Source organism: Carya illinoinensis, chromosome 1 (genome assembly GCF_018687715.1).
Source record: "Carya illinoinensis cultivar Pawnee chromosome 1, C.illinoinensisPawnee_v1, whole genome shotgun sequence".
Taxonomy (NCBI): domain Eukaryota; kingdom Viridiplantae; phylum Streptophyta; class Magnoliopsida; order Fagales; family Juglandaceae; genus Carya; species Carya illinoinensis.
The window spans coordinates 42584344-42605956 of record NC_056752.1 but is presented as its reverse complement, the minus strand read 5'-3'; the positions used below and the strand labels follow the sequence as shown (position 1 = coordinate 42605956).

Sequence of the window (21613 nt, the reverse complement as noted above, 5' to 3'; positions counted from 1 at the left end):
TTAAGTTCGGGCTGCATAGTCCATTCATTTTGAATTTATTGATCCACTTCATTGAAGATGGGCCAGGGCCCATCACTTACAAACGCTTTTTCTTAAAAGACCTCGCTACTCTGCCGCCTGTAATTTATCACTGCAGGTTATTGCAGTTTTTTTTTTTTTAATATTTTAAAAAATTAAAATATATATTAAAATATTTAAAATGATTGTTTTTAATCACTAAAAATAATTTGTGCGGTCACTTTTGAGGAGGCAAGTGAAGAGGGAATAGCAGTGTTTTCCTTTTCTCAAACGAACCACTATTACTCAAACTAGCATGTAGCATTTTCCATTTTCCTCTTCTCGAGCTGGAGAAAGTGCTTTTTCCTTAAAAGCTGCTGTAGCTAATGACAGAAGACTGAAACGTAAAAAATGGCCAAAATCATGTACGATCTCGAACAAGCTCTCAGGTCCAAAAAGGTTCTTCTACTTCACCCCACAGCTAGGGCTCCATCCAAACCCTAGCAATTACCTTCTCTCCCTTCAATTTTCCCCCTCTTCTAGCAGTGGCTACTTGTTTCTTCTATCTGTTTGGGATTGCTTTCGTTTTGCTTATTGAAAGTGTTTTTCTTGTTTCCGTTGGCTACCAGAGCAAGAAAAAATTGTTTCGGAACTGCTAATCACAAAGCCTGCCAGGGGCAGTGCAAGCATATATGAAAATATTGATCAGATTAAGTTATTTAGATTTTGTCAATTTCATAAATCGCATTATAGGCTAAAATGTGTGTTTCAGCAGGATAATTTTTTTATTTTTTTATAAGTAAAAAACTTTATTATCATCATCAGGAGAAAATAAGACCTGAAGAGGAAGACTTTTTCCGAGCGTGCAAGTCCGATGCCGGTCGGTTTCTTAGGCTTAACACTCTTGCTGCCGGTTGCCTTATGTATTCAGGTATGTGGTTTAAAAATGCCGGTGCTGCACGTGTTATATCTCCCGTCGATGATGCTTACTTGTATTTTACCATCATATACAAGTTATGATGCGTATTCATGAATATAATTTCGGGGGAAAAAGGATCTACTTGTCTGCACATTTTTTCTGTACCTATTGTTAATGTATAAAACCTTGTGCGGCAAATCGTTAGGGCAACCCGACAGCTGTTTATATCCATGGATTTTCTTTTAAAATTATTCGTAGAACCATTTGTTTCTCCACATAAAGTTCTATAATGTTTGGTTGTGGATTGTTGTTGTTGTTTTGTGTAATGCTATGTCATGGGAAAAGCCATGCTTGAAACTTTTGTTGGTATATTAACCTCCCGCTCCTTTGGATCTGAATCTTGAAGCATGAAATTTATGTTAGTCCTTTTTATTTCAATGGGTTTTTTTAATAATGTAGGTCAAGGAGACTACAATTTTGCTTTTAACTTTCATGATAGATGTGAGAAATTAAAATCTGTGCCCAAGTGTGGTTAACAATTTTGTATGTTCAGCATATTGATGTTGTTACTGCTTTTCTTGCTCTTTTCTAATATTGCTCTGTAACTTCTGTGATCTGTCCCTTTCTGGCAGCAACAGGGAGACTGAATTTGCTTTCTCAAATCAGCCTTTCAGGAGGTAGGATCAACCTCTGGCTCTTACAAGTGATCAACATTGGTTATACTCGTATTACGTTTGAATAGGATGATGAAACATTCTCTGACACAATTCCCCCTCTGGGTTACCTATAAAATAATGCTCATATTACACAATCTGCATGAAATCTTTCCTAGTTCATTAAATCTTTCCTTTTTTTACAGTAACTGCAGCTTTATTTGGGTTGTGGAGGTGTGGTCAGCGCTTTGATTCATGGGTTGATCGTGTTTTTGCACGCACTGGAGATCGAATGCAGTTTGAGTTGGCAAAGATGTACGTATCCTCATCCTATTTGCTATTAGTTGTGAATTTCTCCAGTTTGAGCAATGTGCCGGTTGACATTGATTTTCTGTTCCACAAATATGCACGTCAACAGCCATGTTTTCTGTTTGAAGGTAGTTAATGAGCCTTAGCCAACATCGCTTGGATTTTAGATCATTTTAGAATTTCGATTTATCTAGTTTCTGAAGGTTCTGAAGTTTATCAACAGTTTGAGATTATTGTCAAGTGCAACCAATTATTTGATTTAAACAAATGGGTTTTCAAAGTAAGACTGTTCGCCAGGTCTGGACCAGGTACCCGGGTATACCCGATACCCAGACCGGAACCTGGGTTTCAAACCTGAGCCAGTACCCATATGAAACTGGGTTTTTAAAACCCAGAAATCCAGGTACTGGGTTGTACCCAGGTTTTTTTTAAGCCTATATTTTATTAATATTTTTTTTTCAGAAAAAAAGAAATTTTGAAAAGCATATTATTTTATATTATATTTTATTCAAGTTTTTCAAGAAAGAAAATAATGTTGAAAACATAATACCATTGCATTGACATTGTCCATGATAATAAAAATATATCAAAATGAAAAACTAAATTTTATGTCAAAAATAACTGAAGGTATAAACAATCAATTGACTTTTTAACTAAATGCATGTAAAAAAAAGATCCAATATTCATCATGTAAAATGCAAGCAACACACTACAATCCACTAAATGTTACATTGTTTGATATTTAACATTACATTACAAAATATAAAATTACAAGATGTGAGTTACAAATTCAGTTCCATGGTCATATCCCATTAGCTTCTCTCTTGAGGATGAGATGTACTTCTCTCTTAAAGATGGACCTTAGCTCTTCATTAGCTTCAATGACAATTATCCTGCTCATGTAAAAAATCCTATTAATATTTGGAAAGGATATAAAACTAATGAAATTTGGGATAGATTATGCCAGACAGTTTACTAATGAAATTGCATTGTTAGAGATATTAAAATTTCTAAGACATTCTCTATTTCATTTGTATCAATAAAATTTATTTCTTACGTATAAAAAAAAAAAAAAAATCTAAGACATTCTTAAAGATTGAAAGCAGTTACTAATTCATAGTTCATAATAGATGAAAACGTTTAACCAAAAGTTACTATTAATGAATTAATACCTTGAGCTTTTGGTTATATTGCTTCAAGACGTTCCATACAGCGTTAGTGAAATTCTGCATGAACTGATAGTTTCTCTCTTTCTCTGCCAAGTTAGAAAGTCTGAATTTATGCTTGCATTTTCACTAACCTCAAATCTGAAAACTTGAAAGGCCTCTGAAAAGGAGCAAATATACCAGATATTCTAAAGATAAACCAGAAAAAGCAAGTCAAGTAGCTAACCTGTGTAAGTGGATGCATACTTGCTCTTTAAATTGCTCTTTTTTCTTCATAACTAGAAAGAGCAACAACTTCAACCTGAAAATTCAATCATTAACAATATACACCATAAATGCGTGAGAATTATTCCTACATGAGACTACCATTGTAACATCCTGATCCCAAAAAAAAAAAGTAATTATTATTATTATTGTTATTATTATTTTTATTAGATATATTTTGAGGTAGTAATTTGTTTTGAATAGGATTTCTCCACTGTTAAACCATACATCTCTTTTATTTTTCTGTTTGGTTTCCAGAGTGAGTAGTTTCCTTATCTGAAACTAATTTTCAATTCAAACACTTCAAAACTCTTATCCTCTCGGTGTTTCTTTCCTCGTGGGAGTAGTTTTCCAAATTCTAGTTGAATTCAAATGCCTCCAGATTACCCACGGCATCTCCCTCTCCCTCATCTATAAATCCCACGGGATCCTTGGAATTGAACACAAGAAAAATCTAGTTGAATCAGAGGAAAAAAAAAAAAAACTTGCGCAGCCCCCTTATTTTTTCAGCTACCGCTAACCACCATAGAGGACATCGGAGCACTTTCCTGACTGCCCAGAAACCGCTGATCAGGCACCCTGTACCATTTTCGGTAAGTTCCTGGCAGATCTCTCTCTCTCTTGCCTTGCACCATTGCCTTTTCATCTGCTTTACTCTCACCGATATCATTTGCTGTCTTTTACCCTCATCTGCTTTATTCCAGCCTTTGGAGTTCTAGAAATAAATTATGTGTTTTAAGGAAGTGGGTGTTGGGCTTAATTTTCCAGTCGGTCAAACTGAAACATGGGGTCACCTTTTATGGTTTATTTCTACTTTTTTTCAAAATATCCATGTTGTTTTGAGTTAATTCCAAAAAATGCCCCTTGAGTTTTGTTGTGTATCACCAACTTGACTTTCGAACCTTATATTTTAACTGCAGTAAGAAGTCTCTAGATCTCATTGTTGGTGAAATGCCATTTGTGCCCATAAAAATTTGCTGTTGAGTTTCCAAAAAGCCAATTATACTTCCAACCTTTTAAGGGTATATGACAAAATGGGCTTTAAGGGTGTTTTTATTTACGTGGGCTTTGCTGTTGGACTGGAGTTAATTTTAAACTTGGGCTGGGTTTGTTTTAAATTGGGCTTGATTCTATTATATTTCAGAAATTATCATAATAGTTAGGTGGGTTGGATTCATATGGGCTTGATGTTTAAAGTGGGCTGGTTATATTTCTTTTTCTTACAGAAACTGTTTTTAGTGTTTAAGTGAACAATTTTCTTCAATTGGGCCTTGGGCCTTCCTTTTTTTTAAAGTATACTTTTAGCCTATTATTTTAGTTAATATTTCAATTGACCTTTAACTAGATTTTTACAAAATTATTAAGATATACGTTTACACAGAATATTAAGTAATATGATATGAGTTTTAAATATTATTATTTTATGAAATCTTTGTATAATTGAATATTTATTAAATTATCTCTTTGATATTATTTTAAGTATTTATAATGCTACGACACGTTAGTGACAAATAGTGCCTCATATAGGTCATGAGCTACGACGTAAGATTTTGGAAGCAACGCTAAGAGGTAATGGTATGACCATATAAATGCATGCTTACTGTAAATATTCTAATTGGGTATGAATATATGATATGCTTATGATGGTTATCTACGTTACGCTAAGAGCCAAGTCAAGGTTAGATTTCTTTCACGAACTTCTATGAACTATGATTACTTATATGAAAGTAAGCTTATATATGTTATGCTATTATAGATTGTTGATTGATGGATTGAATGATCCTAAAATCACATGGAAACCATGAAATGTTCATGTAGCAATTTTAAGTCAAGTATGCCAGGTAATAAAATAACCAGATCATATATGCAATGTTCATGTAGTACTTAGATCGTGTATGCCATATTCATGTAGTTATTAAATCATATATGTTATGTAATGTCATGAAGTATTTAGATCTAGAATGTTATGTAAAGTTCATATAGAACTCAGATCATGTATGCCATGGAATGTTTATGTTTAGGTGATGTTGTGCCGTGTACAAGAATATGCCATGTGCAAGGATATGCCATGTTGTGCTTTGCCATTTACAAGTATATGCCATGCTAGAAAAGTTCATGATATTAAATAAGTTCTTATGCATTAAGAAAGATAATATGTTTAAGGGTGATACAGACGTAAGCGTGTTCACTACAAGCTATGTTAAAACGGTGCCACGGACCTAGGTGTGGTTCACCATATGTTAAGTGAAACACAGACCTAAACGTGTTTCACTTCAAGTTATGTTAAGGATGACGCAGATCTAAGCGTGTTCATCACAAGTTATGTTAAGGATGACAAGGACCTAAGTGTGTTCATCACAAGTTATGTTAATGACACAGACCTAAGCGTGTTCATCATAAGTTATGTTAATGACACAGACCTAAGCGTGTTCATCATAAGTTATGTTAAGGGTTACACAGACCTTAGCGTGTTCACCACAAGTTATGTTATGCGGTGCCACGGAATCAAGTGTGGTTCACCTTATGTTGAGTGAAACACGCTCTCTATGTTATGACAAGTTATAGGGTGCCACGGATTCAGGCGTGGTTCACTATATAATAAGTGAAAGACAAAATAAACAAGTAATTTATGCATTTACGTTTATATGTTAGCGATGATTATGTATGTTTCCGCTCATGTTGATGATGAATAGACATGCTATGAGAATCTGTGAATGATATATGTTTGTTTGAAGATTATTTCAAAAATTAAGTTTTGTTAAGTTATGTTTTACAGTATGATGTACTATTTACTGAGTATTCGACTCATTTTTTGTTTGTTTGTTTGTTCTTTGTTCCCTTCTACGTTTAACTGTCACAGATGATGATTGTAAGGACGTAAAGCTGGAGGACCAGGAGTAGATCTAGTGCAAGGACTTAGTTTCTTTTATGATTTTTGAATAAAAAGTCACGCGTAGGGTTAGTTTTATTTTTACGTTTTCAATTTTATGTTTTCAAAAATAGTTATGTTCAGTTTAGTTAATGTTTTCAATAAATGAGGTATTTCAGGATATGAATCTCTTTAACGGGCATTATATTATGTACGTTAGTAACATCTCTATCCTATGGGAACAGGTTGTTACAACCATGCTCCTCCACATCCACTGGAATAGAAGAAGAGTCACCACCAACCCCATGGGTTGTACCAACATTACAACTCATAGAATATTCTTCCATCTGTTATTGAGTAATAAAGACCACCAACCACAATAGAATAAATAATCAAACACAACAAATAAATAATCAAGCACACATAATAAATGGAGTAGAAATCATCTATGTTTTGACATAAACAGCTCACACAAAATCACAAATCTTAGCTATGAGTTTCAATATGAGTTAACACGATCATTCTTTTATAAAAGATTTTCTTTTTAATCAAATAGAAACTGTCATTGCATGATCAGTTATAGTCAATACTCCTATTTGAGTTGGGAGTAAACAAAGCTGATCATTCAAGTCGAATGAAATAATTATGCAAACTACAAACTCTAGAACACCAAAAAAAGGGAGAAAAAAAAAAAAAAACAAACAAAAACAAACAAATCATTTATAAGCCAGATCTATCTACAACCAAGCAACCTTTGATCTCTATTGAAAGTTCAAACAGAAATAGGGATATGAGAATTTCAAGAAAAGTATTGAAAAATAGGAATAATAAGGAAAGCATCTTCAAAATGTGCTAGTAACATATTAACAAAGGGTTATTCTTCAAACAATTGGTTGGGTAATTTAAATAGAAGTTATGAACATCATTTTACTAAAGTAAGTAACATCCCAAATAAATGAGGAACAACAATAAGGAGAGCATCTTCAAAATGAGTAGATAACAAGAAATTCCAAGCAATGAACAAAGCAAAGCTTTGTGAATAATCAAAGATTTCCCAGATTTCAAGAAGGTCAAGAATCCAAAATTGCAGAAAATTCAAGTCAAGTATCCAAGAGAAAAAAAAAAAAAAAACAGAGAGTATCTTCAAAAGTGATAAGATAAGTTGATGAATTTGCAAATGGAAGGTCAGAAAAAGCAGTAAAGCATTTTCAACAATAACAAGAAATTTCGTGCATAACACCCAACTGCTTGTCTTGAAAACCTGGACACCTTAACCCAATCAGGTTATTTGCTGGCCCAAGCCTGGTCCTAGCTCTAACCCACTAGACAAATCTCTTCCTCTTAAGCCTCTTGTTTCACTTTTATCATTCTTTGTTCTTTTTCATTTGATCAGCAAATCTCTGGTGAGCATTGTTCTTTTTTGTTTATTCAGTAATTAGTAATTATGATGAAACACCTGTTCAACAATTTTGTTAGGAAAAACTCAAACATTGACAGAATTTCACAATTTTTAGTCTGCAACCTTTTTTTTTTTTTGTGTGTGTGTGTGTGTGTGTGAGAGAGAGAGAGAGAGAGAGAGAGCCATTTGGATTTAGAATTCACATGGGTTTTTTTTCCAAGCCTTAAAAATTAATAAAAAAAGCATGATATGGACTTTGAAATTGTTTTTGTCCAAAATTCTCCAAACTTTGGTCATAGACAACTTAATATAGTTAAAGATTAGTTGTTGAATCAATCTTTGAGTTTTTACAGTATTGTAAAAAGCTTTCTGGGTGTATGGATTTTACTGTCAAATGTTGCCTAGAATGGAAAGAAAGCCCCATAGTTTACCCAAACACCAATCATACATACACAATCTAGTTCAACCAATTTTGCAATTAACGAAACAAAACCTGGGAAGAAAAATGCTAGCACTGAAAACCCTTGAATCAAAATAAAATGCAGGGGAAAAACCAAGCTACAATCAAAAGGACTTGCAACATCTACCAATCCAACACTCTTTGAACACAAGCTAAGAGATATACAAGAATCCATGAGTTAAAAAAGCTCCGAAAGAGAGAGAGAGGGCTGAAGGGTTTCAGGAGTGACCAGTTTTCCTATGCGATTTCTGCCCGGGTTTGTTCCGGGCTGGGTTTTATTTCACAGTGCTGAGTTGAGATGGTAAACACTTGGGGTGGGATGGTATTGGTCCTAGGTTCAAATCTGAACCACATGCTTCCAAATAGTCCAGTTAACTGAGGGAAGATTCACTGTTCGTTCATTCTACAAGTCCCTTATGACACATGATACAAAGCCATTCCCATAAAACATATGGAAGACTAAGGCCCCCTTAAAAGCTTCTTTCTTTGTATGGACAGCTTCATTAGGGAAGATTCTCACCTTAGATAATCTAAGGAAGTTCCGAATCATTGTGTTGGATTGGTGCTACATGTGCAAGAAAAGTGGGTAGCCCGTGGACCACTTATTATTGCATTGTGAAGTAGTCATGAGCTTATGGAATGGTATCCTTGCTAGAGTGGGGCTACGTGGGCCACAAAGGGTGGTTGATTTACTGGCAAGTTTTTTTTTTTTTTTTAATCATTATTAATAAGTAAATAAATTATATTCATCAATGAATAGGCAAAAGCCCGATACAATGTATAGTTGCCATAGCTAGGTATGAGCAGTGGAAATAAGAAAATCATGTAACCCTAAGCCATTGAAATCAACCGCTATGGTCTAATTACAAAGAGTTCTAATAAAGAAAGCTTTCAATTCCTCCATCGATCTCTTTTTGTCCTCGAACATCCTTTTATTGCACTCTTACCATAAACACCACATGATGCATATGGGGATCATCTTCCACACATCTTTTATCTGTTGATTGCCTCTCAAATTTGTCTAACTGGCCAAAACCCCTACCACATTCTCAAGCATAACCCAAGCCAAGTTAATTCTGCCAAGAACCTCATTCCATAACCCTCTCGCTCTCTCACAATGTATTAAGAGATGGTCCACCGATTCACTCCGTTCCTACACATGCAACACCAATCTCGAATGATCACCCTACGCTTCCTCAAATTATTAGTTGTGAGAATCTTACCCAAGGATGTTGTCCACACAAAGAACGCTGCTTTGGGTGGCGCCTTATGTCTCCATTTCTCCATGGAAACTAGATAGGTGTCTCTTGAGTAAGAGACTTATAAAAAGAGCGCACCAAGAAAGTGTCTTTAGCTACAGGTATCCACCATAGACTATCCTGTGAATTACATGGTTCACAAGAATACAAAAGGCTGTAAAAGGCTTCAAAACTGCTCATCTCCCAATCTTGTGCCGCCCTACTGAAGTTGATGTTCCATTGGATTTGCTCCCCTTATCTTTCCCTTACGTCTGCTATTGAGGCATCAATGTCTGTTGCAACTCTGAATAATGAAGGAAAAGATTCCTTTAGAGCAACATGGTCACACCGAGTGTCATACCAAAACTTAATACGGGTTCCTTCTCCTAGACAAAATCGAGTATAGCAAGAGAAGACCTCCCACTGTCTTCTTATATGTTTCCATAAACCCACTCCATACGCTCCTCTCACTTCTTTTGTACATCAACCACCCCATTACTGGCAAGTTGGAGAGGTATCCAAGGTAACTCTCAAATAGCAGCTATGTGGAAGATGGGGCCTAATCTGTTTATGGGGGTGCATATGGGTGAAGAGGAATGGGGGAGTTTTGGGGATCATGAATGGACAAGCTTAGAACTTTTTTTTTTTTATCAATACCTTATTCTGTAGGTCAATTGTAATAGATTTTAATGGCATGAACATTCATGATTTCCCAATAGGTAGCGGCAATTTGGAGAATGGTCCCAATATGTATGTGTTGTTGTATTTGGAGTGAGTGAAATGCCAAAAGCTTTGAAGATCAAGAGAGAACTATGGAGGAGGTAAAAGTTTTTTTTTCTTAAGTCATTGTTCTAATGGGCGGGGGCTATTGATTGTAACGGGGAGGTTTGGGGGTAGAGATGAGAATTTTGAGTTTGAGATGAGAGTTTAAAATATTAATTTTAGTAATATTATTGTATTGGGATTTGAAAAAGTTGTATTGGGATTTGAAAAAGTTGAATTATTTATTATATTTTGTATGAGAATTTGAGAAAGGTGTAATGATGAGATGAGAATTTTGAATTTGAGATGAGAATTTTTTATTACCAAACCTACCCGGTCCAGGACCTTCTTCTTTCTATTGTAGCCTCTAGCTAGGTGTTTCTCATGTATACTTCTTGTGTACCTGGGCTTTGCCTATTTCTATGTATATAATTTCTTGATTAACCATAAAAATAAAAAATAAAAATAAAAACATTCATGATTTACCTCTTTAGACAATCATGTATAGGTATTGCTCTTGTATATGCCGTGTATTTGGTTATGCCTACTTTTCTTAATAATAAAGTTCTTACTTGCTGATAAAAAAAACTGGGGAGATATTTAGCCTGTAACTTTGGTTGTGGATGGGCACTCAAGCAGTTGCTGAGGTGATTTGGTGAATGTCAATGTGATTCAATTGTGTTTTGACCTGTTAACTTCATCTGGATTATCCAGATTATCTGAGCTTTCTCTGCCGCAGTTTGAGATATCAATGTTCTAAGATAGTATACGGGAGTTTTTACCAGTATTGACATCCTTAGATTTGAAATTTAATGATTCTTATGTGTGGTGGATCTTTGTTATTATTTTTTATATGTAAAATCAGCTCTCTTAATAGCCAAGAGCGCAACCCTAGTATACAGGAAGTATACAAGAGAAAACAATATTTATTTATTAGAATTGTTTTAACAGATGCACATTACTACAATTTAACGAAGCATTTAAGAACTCTCTTCTTTAAAATGCTATTCCCTCCTGGATCTTCTTGAGTCTCTTCTTTATAATAGCATGTCATGTTACAATGTTCGGGGACTAGACAACCATATTTATATGATTATTGTAGTATACGTCACATTACAACATCATCCATTTCCTTAAGATGCATAGACTATTAATACCGAAGTAGTCTGCCCAACTTTCCTCCAAATTGAACTGATATACGTTGCATTATCCTTCGTTGAATATAGCAAACCTGTATCTATTTTTTTTTCCAAAACAGTTCTGCATCTACTCCATTCTTCGCCTTGCCTGTTTTTACTTTTGTATGAAGATAGACTTGCATAGTTATATTACTTACGAAATATATTTCAAATAACAGAATTTTAACAAAGTACCAGCATGATCCTTGGAGAATGAAGCTTATCTCTAAGCATTTTTATCCTGAAGAAGTTTTTGATGATACAGACCCGGATCAGCCAAAACAACTGTGGCGGTATCGAAATCGCTCTAATGATTTTATTCGTGGTCAAAGTGCACACGAGAGTGACTCTCCCAGCTACTCCAAAAGTGACTCCAACAGCAACTACCATGCTGACTCACACAAAAACCACACGAATTCCTACAACACAACGCATAGTGACCCCCGTGATGACTCTGATAGCAAAAGATCTAATTCTGAGTCCAAACAAGTTCCTGTAAGTACCCTTACATAATCTTTTTTATCTTCAGAGAATGGACAACATATTATATGGAGATTCTGTTTGAAACCAACGATTGAAGTGCCAAAAAATGGTTTTAGCTCTGTTGCAACTGAAGTTCTAGTGCCTGCTTATATCCTTTAAATGTGAATTTTATTGCCTGTTCGAATTTGAGTAAAAAGTATTTCATGTTAAGAATTGATTTTCATCAGCTAAACACATTGTACATATCAAAGAAGTTATATTGCATTTACACCATTGAATGTCGCCGGTTCTGCTAAAGATACGTTTTAGCTGTTCATAGAGCAGCTGCAAGGATCCAACTGAATGGGCGGTCTACACTAAAGGCATGAACATTCCCAAAAATTGTGCAAACAGTGGTATTGAGTTTTCAAGAGCTTGAATAAAAGTTGTCCTGTTTGCAAAAAGGAAAAAAGAAAAAAAATGCACGTACTAATCAGTAGTAAATTATTCACTATTTGTCATTACCTCTTACAGAAACATCCTGACTTCTTTCATCTCTGTTTTCTGTAGTCGGAAAAAAAAAATATATATTTCTTTTCAGTAGTCAATAATGTACTATTTGTTCTCATGCCTTGGAGAAACAATCCTGACTTCTGCTTTCTCTGCGGGCGATCATTGCCCTAGTGGCCATAATTGATTCCTTTTCTGTGTCTCTGTATACGATTTTCCCCTTTTCAAGATAGATCAATTGGTCTCAATTGCCTTATTATGATAACTTCACCTGTGGCTTAGCTATGAGGGGACATTTTAACTTCTTATAGAAATGCAACTCCACACTTGTTTTTCTTCCTGGCATTTAGAACTCCTTTTTATTTCTTTAAGATAACGTTCTTTTTTATCTGAGTTTTTTTTTTTTTTTGGTGGGGTCATAGGGGAACCCTGGAATTGATCTGATGGAGAATCCTTTTGATTGCGTTTTCGGTAATCTGGCTCTAAGGGATGAGATACGTATCCCTAGTACGTCAAGCATTCCCCCCGGGACACATGCTCGTGACCATAAGAGATCTCACCGGAGGCGTCGAATGCGCCGTCAGGATGTCCCCATAAATTCTCAACATCTGGGATAATCAAGAGAAGAAAGATGAAAGAAACTATTAGTTGTGATTATGAGAAGACTGATTTGAGAGTTTGAAGATTGGCAATGTGAATTATGTAGGAATGTATTGAAGTTCGGGGATTTATGGTCATTTCATCAGATAACTATTCCCCCCAATAACTTCCTTCGCTTTTTAGTTTTTATGGATGGAAGGCCATTGGTTACTTGTATTAGCTGAAACTAAAGATTTCAAGCTAACTAAAGCCTGCCAAAATCAAGACTGCGGAATGAAAGGCCGCTTCAAGCACCGAAAACTTGAACACTTGAGCCCATTTAATGGCGGCAGCAGTGGCGGGGCGGCAGCTTGATGATGAGAAGAATCTTAATAAAAATAGCCTAATATGATAGGCATTGTTGGATTGAACAATAATGTTTCGACATATAAATGCTCCAGTATTTATGAGGTGGTAAAAGAATAGGTAGGATGGGTTTTCCTACTTTTCCATATGCCTTGCCTTTCAAGTCTGATTGGGTTTAAACTTTAAACCCAGAATTTTATAACACCAACTTATAAGGAATGTTATAAGGATTTCATTATATTTAATTTGGTTGGTCGTATTTAGGTTCTTGTGCCAAGAAAGAATGGCAACTTTGCTAACATGCTACGTTTGGAACACGCTGACCTAATTTGAGTTGACTTCAAATTTAAACTTACCCTAACATTCAAATACATAATTATCAAATTACTAAATATTATTTAACTTAATATTTTTTTACATGTGACATTCACAATTTTTTTTAATTCAACGCTTCTTTATACACGTGATTCACAGTCTTTTTTCAATTTCATAAAAATGTATTTAAATTCATCTTAACATTTAAATACATTTAAATTCATTTTAGATGGGTCTCGCAAAATTTACTTAACCATCTCAACTCATTATTATTTATAAAGAATGCAACTTATCTTAACTCAATTTAACAACATGATTTGGTTTGATAGATGAGAATTTTAAATTTTACGATATAATATTATTTTAATATTATTATTGTTTTGAAATTTAAAAAAGTTAAAAAAAGTTAAATTATTTATTATATTTTGTATAAAAATTTAAAAAAATTATAATTATAAAATGAAAATGGTTATATGCCAAACTAAACCTAAATGCAAACTTAAATTTCAAAGAGATAATTACATATGGCGAGAGAATCTGAGAGGTTTTCAAAGAAGGAAAAAAAAAAGTTTCGGCAAGGTTTTGATAGTGAGTAAAAGATTAAATTTAAATTAAAAATTAAATAAAATATTATTTTGAGTAAGGGAGATTTGGATTAGGACGAATGATTCTCTGATAAACTTACTCTCAAGCAATACGTAAATATTATTTCCTTGTGTGGGGTGTGCTATTTATTTGCCAATGATATGTGCATGGCTAAAGGGACCCGTCTTGATTGACTCATCTTGGCCTTACGTGACACGTTGCAGATCAAAACTTAGTGCAGTCAGCTTGGGGGACCCAGTCGCCAGCGACGCCACAGCAAAAATGAGAATGAGACAAACCAAAACAAAAACCATACGCTTTGCTTTGATTTTATTTATATTTTTAATGGCTCTGAAAAAGCACGACTTTTCATCCTTTTTCGAGGAAGGATCATGGCAACTTCATTGTCCGTCGTCGCGTTCTGAATGCAATCATGAAATATCTCTCCTATCACTTCTTCAAAATGCGACTGTTATGACATTTACCCTTACCGTCTCTTTCCTTTTTTCTTCGGTTCCCTTGCATACATCAACTTCATATATATGGCTTTATTAAAAGAAAGCATCTTTCATTTTTGCTTATTCCTTTGCCATTTTCTTAATTCACTTGAAGCTAAACGTACGTAAATCAGAAAATTGTCTTTTGCCAGGAAAGGTTCTCTACTGGATTTGTCTTTGAAAATTACCCTACACATGAACTATATCCCTGATTATGATCAATATCACGGAAGTTCAGGAATGTTGATTCTACGACTACTACTTATTCTTCTGTCAGAAAATTTAACCTCCTCCTACCCCATCCGTGCATGCTGATGCAGGTTAGTGATTTAAATATCATAAAATATAATGTTAAAATAAAATAGATGTGTAACCATAGTATATATCTTAACATTCTCATTCTGATAACTATATTATTAGATAGAAAATGATATTATTACTGCTCAATTATAACTTATCTATAACTTTTTTTGTATTTAATTTTTTTTAACTTTTTATTTTACTTAATGATTAAGAAAGTGAGTATTAATAAAATTATATTTTTTTAAAATTTTTTCTTAATGATTAAGAATGTTAAAAAAATACTTAAAAGAAAATGAAATAAAAATAAAAAAATTTGAAATGCACATGAGTGGTAAATAGGTTGTAATGTGGTTGGTGGTATATCATTGTCCTTATTAGATTTAGTCATTTATATTTATGTTTAATATCACTAACGTATAGGTCAGATCCATAAGTTTAAAATAAAATAGATATGTAATCAGAGTGTTGATGCCAAAATTCGCACAACAATTCGGAAGTAAAGAAATGGTAATTTTTGGCCTGTTAGGACGATCTGGATCTCGATTAATATAGTCTAGAACCCCTAGCGTGATCTGGTGAGAATATGCATACATCCATAACAGTAAATGAAAAATAAATATTGAGAATGTAAAAAAAAAATATACAAATTTATATAATTCGACATAAAATCTACATCTATGAAATCTTTTAAGAGAGAATATCTATTATAATAATAATAAGCTTACTTACGGTCTCTCATCGGAGTCATCGCCTCTCATTTTTTTCTATATAATAAAAATCTCGAATATATTTATTGATGAATCTGTTCTCGTCGGAACTCTTTTCTAAAGATTGAATAAATTGAAGAAGAAGTTGAAGTACGCATGGAGTAGTCTTAGGGGTGTAACCGGTCCGGTTTTGTACAAAATTTAGGACCGAACCGGTATATACCGATTTTGTATTTTTCAAAACCGATTACGCACCGGTTATCCTCTTAAACCGGTACTCCGGTTTTACGGGTTTCCGGTCCAGTTTGGTCCGGTTTTAATGTAATATATTATATTATATAATATATAATATAATATATTATAGTATATAATCCTATAGTGATAATATATTGTAGTATATTATAATATATATTATAATTGTATTATAGACTATAATGATATATTACAATATATAATATAATAATATATTATAGTAAATTATAATATATAGTGATATAGTCTTAGTATAATTATTAATATGCACTATATAATACTAGTATAACTATTAATACAATAAACAAAATGATATAAGATTTTAAAATTTAATATTATATTAACTAGTAATTTATCATATAATATAAAACTATTTTATATATAGTTACATATTATATATAAATATTATATACAATATAAAAATTTAAAATATATATATAAATCAGTCCGGTTCGGTTTTAAAAAAAAGAAAAATTAGAACCGGACCGATTTTGACCGGTTTTAAGAAAACTAAAACCGATACCGAACCGAACTAACCTCAGAACCGGATTGATGCCACCGGTTTGGTCCGATCCGATCCAATTTATCGGTTTATCGATTTTTTTTACACCCCTAAGTAGTCTAGCTTTTTCTTTTTATCTATCTCATCTTTTTACGTGCTCTTAAAAAATGGTAATGATTCACCATCTTTCCCTTGTCCATCTACATTCCCTTTTCTTTTCTTTTTTCTTTTTTTTTACTTCCCCTCGTATCCTACTATCCTCATTTCCCTTGTTCTCTATTTGTCTCACATTCATCTCTCTTCTTTTTATCTTTTTGTGGTAGAACCTCTCCCTTATGCTAGGCTTAGTAGGCTTACTCACGTCAGATATATTTTCTTCCTTCCACAGGGTAACTAAACACTCTCATAGGGGTAATTATAGTGTTAGATTTAATTATTTATATTTATCTTTAATATTCACGGGCTAACGTATAGGTCAGATCCATAAGAAGGCAAATACATAAAACATTTAATTAAATTGTGAGTGTTAATGATAATATAAATAAAAAATTATAGTTTAAATTTTTTAAATAAACAATTATTTTCTATAATATTAAAACCCTGATTTTAACTTGAAGATCAGATCATTTTTATTATTTATTTTATATTCACTTTTCCTTTTTTAAAATTTATTTCTCCTCTTGATCAAGTTGTAATTTCTTTCACACAAATTAACCGTGTGATCATCCGTGACATATAAAAACCATTCAACAGACATGCACGGACCACAATATTAAAAAAATCAATAAATTGATGATATTTCATGGCCGATTTAAAACCGAAAAGCATGAAAAAGATGACTTTTTGTATATCTATATATAATAGTTTATACGCTCTTTCCATCCAAGTTTACGAACACACGATCGAGTGTCTGGTCATCTCGTCTTCCTCGGTCACGGTGGAGCTTGCATGCAACCTTCCTCTTGCGCGTTTTAGGTTGCTTGAAAATTACCGCGTAATAATATTAAGGCAGAATTCTCATTTTCCGGCGTTTCAAAGGAGACGATCGAATTTAATTAATTTATAAACACTGATCAATAGTCTCTATCAGAACTCTGAATACATGAAATTTAGAGATCATGTCGTTTCAATCTTGTGAGGGATAAAATATCAGGTACAGGACCAGCCCATGCCTCATCACTGCAGGCGATAATTAGCAAATAGGGGTCAAAAGGGAAGGGAGATGGGAAGGGAAGGGAAGGAGAAAAGTTAAAAGAAAAGAATAAGACATAACACGCAAAGGTGATCATGTCTCATCATCATAGACGGCAAGCAAAGAATGGTTAGAAAAAAAGCAAGTAATTATAAGACGATACGGTCTATTAGTCGAGATTGATGATGTTACTTTGATTATACATAATTTTTATTCAGTGTGGATAAAATTTTTTATCATATATAATTATTTATCCATATATATATATATACCATCTTTTCTTTATTCTTGCTTTGACTATAACTTGCCCATTAATTAATTAGTTCTTACTTAATTGGAAATATCATAACATATATAATAACGATCAAGATATAATATATAGCCCGATCGAGGTTGAGAATTTGTGTTGTTAAGTAAAGTTTGGGTTGTATATAATGTGTCAATTATAATCCGAATTATCTAATTAAAATGAGTTTAATTCCTTAATTAGAATTTGTTAAATTCATCATAACGAGCTCTTATCAGATTTATAGGTTGTAATAAAAATTGTTTTATCACATATCGAGTTTAAGTTGTATATATTTGAATTCGAGTCAATTAAATATCATGAGTTAGTTAAGAACTAAAAAGATTCATGAGTTTTAATCTATTAAGTTCGTGTTGATTTGGCTGATCGGAATATGAGTTTTCAATTTAATTGATCGAGTATGCATAAAAATAAAAATAAAAGAAATAAAAAGTAAGAAAATCTTTTGGCCTATGGCAATTACAAATGGAATCGAGACAGTGTAAAAAAAAAAAAAAATTCATGCATTTTTTAATACTTTCTAAAAATAAAAATAAAAATTTATAGCATTGTTAAAATCACTATCTTGATTAAGTAAAAAAATACCACTGTCGGGATCCTGGATCCTCATGTCTTTCTTTAGCAATTATGTTAACATATATGTCATGAGCTTTATTATACATAAACCTACACGCTATATATTATATTTTTTAGTTTTATTTTTTAAATTTAATTTATTTTTTTTAAATTAATTAAATTATTTTACTTATTATCTATATACCAAACAAAAGTACAGTGTAGGTTTATGTTTAAAATTTGAAAAATTCTATTTGCAATTCTTATTTGAAGACGGCATATGTAAGTCATTATAAAAAAAATAGATTTTTGTAATTAATTTTTTATAACGAAAATACTATTTGTAACCAATTTATTAAATAAAAAAATATTTTTATAATTTAAAAAAAAATTTAAAAAAAAATTATCTAAAGCTGTCCGTAGTATTGGAATTTTTCATCTGTCATATATGCCATCCATCTTCGAAAGTGCTCTGCTTCCACACCCATCTCATCTGTACCTTCCCCCACGAAACCTATCCTTAAATTTTAAATAGATAAATAAATAGCAGGACTTGTAATTTCCCGGAAAGTCGAGGGCATTATGCTTGTTCCCTCGTCCTCTTTATCTCTCAAGCCGATCCTGATTGCCCATACCAGTCGGCACAACCCCGGATAAAAGAATTTTCATTTCATTTCGAGCGCAACCTGTTTTCTTTCTTCCGCCCAGAAAGCAACTATCTTTTCCATTGCCTCGGGATTTCCCTTACCTTTTTCTAAGACTCAGAGAATAAGTTCTGTCATAGGTTTAGGCTTCAATTTCCATAGCCTCCTTTGGGTTCTCCTCCAAAAGACAGAAAAGAAAGTAGAAAAGCTAAAAAATTGGAGACAAAACAACAACCTCATAATCCAATTCGTTCGCACCGTTGCTTTATGATTCTTCCTGACCTTCGACCTCACAATCTGATCGAGTCTGTGATTCGTATCCAAAACTGGGTACCCTTTTTTACAAAGGCATCATTTTTTTTTCACTAAAGGTAGCATTAATCTTTGTTGCTCTCTCTCCCACCACCACCATCAACAAATTATTTAAGAAGCACCAGGACCGAAGAAACATGAAGGTCCACCCGATGCCCAGGAAGCGCAACATCACCATTCAATACGAAATGAATGCGAGAAATACTTTTGCTGAAGCTCAGGCGCTTTTGGGTCTCTCCACCAAGAAGCTCAGGCGCTTGCCCCACATCTTCAGCCGGGTCCTCGAGCTCCCCTTTCGGTCCGACGCTGATGTCTCAATCGAAGAGAAACCCGATTGCTTCCGATTCATCGCCGAGACGAGCAACGACATACGCGACGTGCGGGCCCACACCGTCGAAATCTATCCCGGGGTGACCAAGATCGTGGTGAGGGAAAGTGGGTCCCTCGAATTGTCCCTGGACGAGCTTGAGCTCGATATTTGGAGGTTTCGGCTACCCGAGTCTACGAGGCCCGACTTGGCTAGCGCGGTTTTTGTCGACGGTGAGCTTATCGTGACGGTGCCCAAGGGTGAGGTGGGAGTGGAGAGTGCTGGGGAAAAGGGTGTTGGTGGTGGTGGAGATGAGGAGTTCTGGAGGGATGGGAATGGTGGGGGATTTAGAGGAGGTATCGGAGGTAGGCTTGTGCTTGTACAGTGATGAAGATTTGAACTTTTTATTTAATTATTGGCGCTTTTTTAATTCGGTATTTATTAGTTTGCAAGTTAGTATGGGATGGGACTAGTTTTGTTATGTTTACTTTGCTGTTGAATCAAGAAGTGCTGATTTCTCTTTACCTTATAAGTATGATCACAATGGAGATGATCATTGAATCCTCCTTTTTAGTGTATTAATGTTGCTTTGGAGAGCGGGTTGTTCTTGATATATTGTAGGATTGGTATGGAGAGAAGTCTGTTAAAGGGGCACAGAATTTCCTTTGTGCGTTTGCTTTTGAACAAACAACACCCCAAGGTTTTCCACTGTCTCTGCTTCTTTTTAGTGTTTTCTTGTCCTTTATGCTATTGCTTAGCATAAGAATGGAGCAGAGAACGAAATTCTGTCATGTCTTGTGTTGTTTGGGTTTCTGAGGTTGATAATTCTTAGTCAAATAGTGGTAATTGGTTGACTAACATATTTGCACTCGTGAATTCCCAAAGAAGAAGATCTTATGTTTTGAAAGAAATCTTTTTTTTTTTTTTTTTTTTTTACCCTATTCCTAATTTCTCTTGGTGATAGTTTGGAACACTTCCGTCTAGTCGGAACACCTAGGCCAGTGATTTTTATACTGGCTTAAACGTTTGAACTATTCCTGGAGATTTATGCTGTTTAATACGTCTGGTCTTCTGGTATTCCACCTGTGAGAGTAATCACTCCATTAATCAGGATTCATGGTAAAGCAAAACCATTATTCCATGTTTTATGCCGATAATGGTTCCTCTGTTACTCCACGATACTCCTTTTTAAATAAATTTAACTCTCGAAAAAATAGAGATAAGTGAAGCATGTTGCCCCCATGATAATGAATTTATGCCTCTCATCCCCTTAGGAGAGAGTCATCTAATCATTAGACCTGAACATTTCATTTCATTTCCATCTAGGTTTTCACCAGCTAGTGATAATTTAGCTTATCTTACAAGGCCATTTGGCCTCTTATCTTTCCATTTCCTTGAAAGGAGTCAGGCTCTACTTTTGCTCTCTTTTTAATTCCAAGTTGACCCCTTGATAGACACTTTGATGTCTATTTTTTGTGCTCTTCGTATCTGGAGACTTCTCCCAGCAGGTCCAGCGCATACTCTTTCACCAGCTTGAGTGAGGAACCGTTTTCTCTGACTATTCCAAACGCAATAAACATTTTTCTCTGTTTTCTTTGTGATGAAATTACTTGTTTGTAGATGAAATAGGTTCTATTGATGATAGTGCAACCAAATTATTTACGCTCTTCAGCAGATATTTATGCTGGGAATGAGATTGTAGATTAACTAGTTTATCTGATACGTAGTTAGGCATGAAAAGTTTCATCATAATCAGATTCTTGTTCAAGCATAGGGAGTGAAATAATATGAGATGATGTGCTTAAATTCTGGTCCTGAAATTTTCTCTGAAAGTGCAAACCTTTTCTTTGGGAGAGTTCAGACTCATGGACACTTCAGTACATTACGTTACAACACGACAGATCGTCCTCTCCTGCTCATCATTACCTTTTGGAAACTTGATATTTAGACACTAGGCTGTATTCAGCAATTTTCACACTTCAAAACTTCTCCCCCTTTGTTATC

General features: G+C 34.1%; 2 protein-coding genes across 9 annotated transcripts; both read left to right on the top strand.

The window, feature by feature from the left end:
* Positions 1-241: 241 nt before the first annotated feature.
* Positions 242-13394, top strand: LOC122275461. Of its 8 annotated transcripts, none has more exons than XM_043084541.1 (8): positions 242-456; positions 823-928; positions 1555-1593; positions 1776-1884; positions 3201-3274; positions 4836-4877; positions 11480-11709; positions 12609-13394. In XM_043084541.1, exons 1-8 carry the CDS (start codon positions 409-411, stop codon positions 12801-12803), a joined length of 843 nt encoding a protein of 280 aa, XP_042940475.1. In that variant the 5' UTR covers positions 242-408; the 3' UTR covers positions 12804-13394. The 8 variants fall into 8 exon arrangements, with proteins under 8 accessions (XP_042940475.1, XP_042940522.1, XP_042940515.1 ...); XM_043084588.1 differs by having other exon boundaries at positions 243-422; XM_043084581.1 differs by having other exon boundaries at positions 243-446.
* A 5546-nt stretch (positions 13395-18940) lies between these two features.
* On the top strand, positions 18941-20133 carry LOC122275454. Its single transcript, XM_043084523.1, has one exon. It carries the CDS (start codon positions 19440-19442, stop codon positions 19995-19997), a length of 558 nt encoding a protein of 185 aa, XP_042940457.1. The 5' UTR covers positions 18941-19439; the 3' UTR covers positions 19998-20133.
* The last annotated feature ends 1480 nt before the right edge of the window (positions 20134-21613 follow it).

Excerpts from the sequence above, each read along its gene's own strand:
- LOC122275461 (XM_043084532.1), top strand. The coding sequence starts at position 409 with ATGGCCAAAATCATGTACGATCTCGAACAAGCTCTCAGGTCCAAAAAG. Across the intron at positions 457-822 it reads AAGCTCTCAGGTCCAAAAAG|GAGAAAATAAGACCTGAAGA; the intron begins GTTCTTCTACTT and ends TATCATCATCAG. Across the intron at positions 1,594-1,775 it reads TCAAATCAGCCTTTCAGGAG|TAACTGCAGCTTTATTTGGG; the intron begins GTAGGATCAACC and ends CTTTTTTTACAG.
- LOC122275454 (XM_043084523.1), top strand. The coding sequence starts at position 19,440 with ATGAAGGTCCACCCGATGCCCAGGAAGCGCAACATCACCATTCAATAC.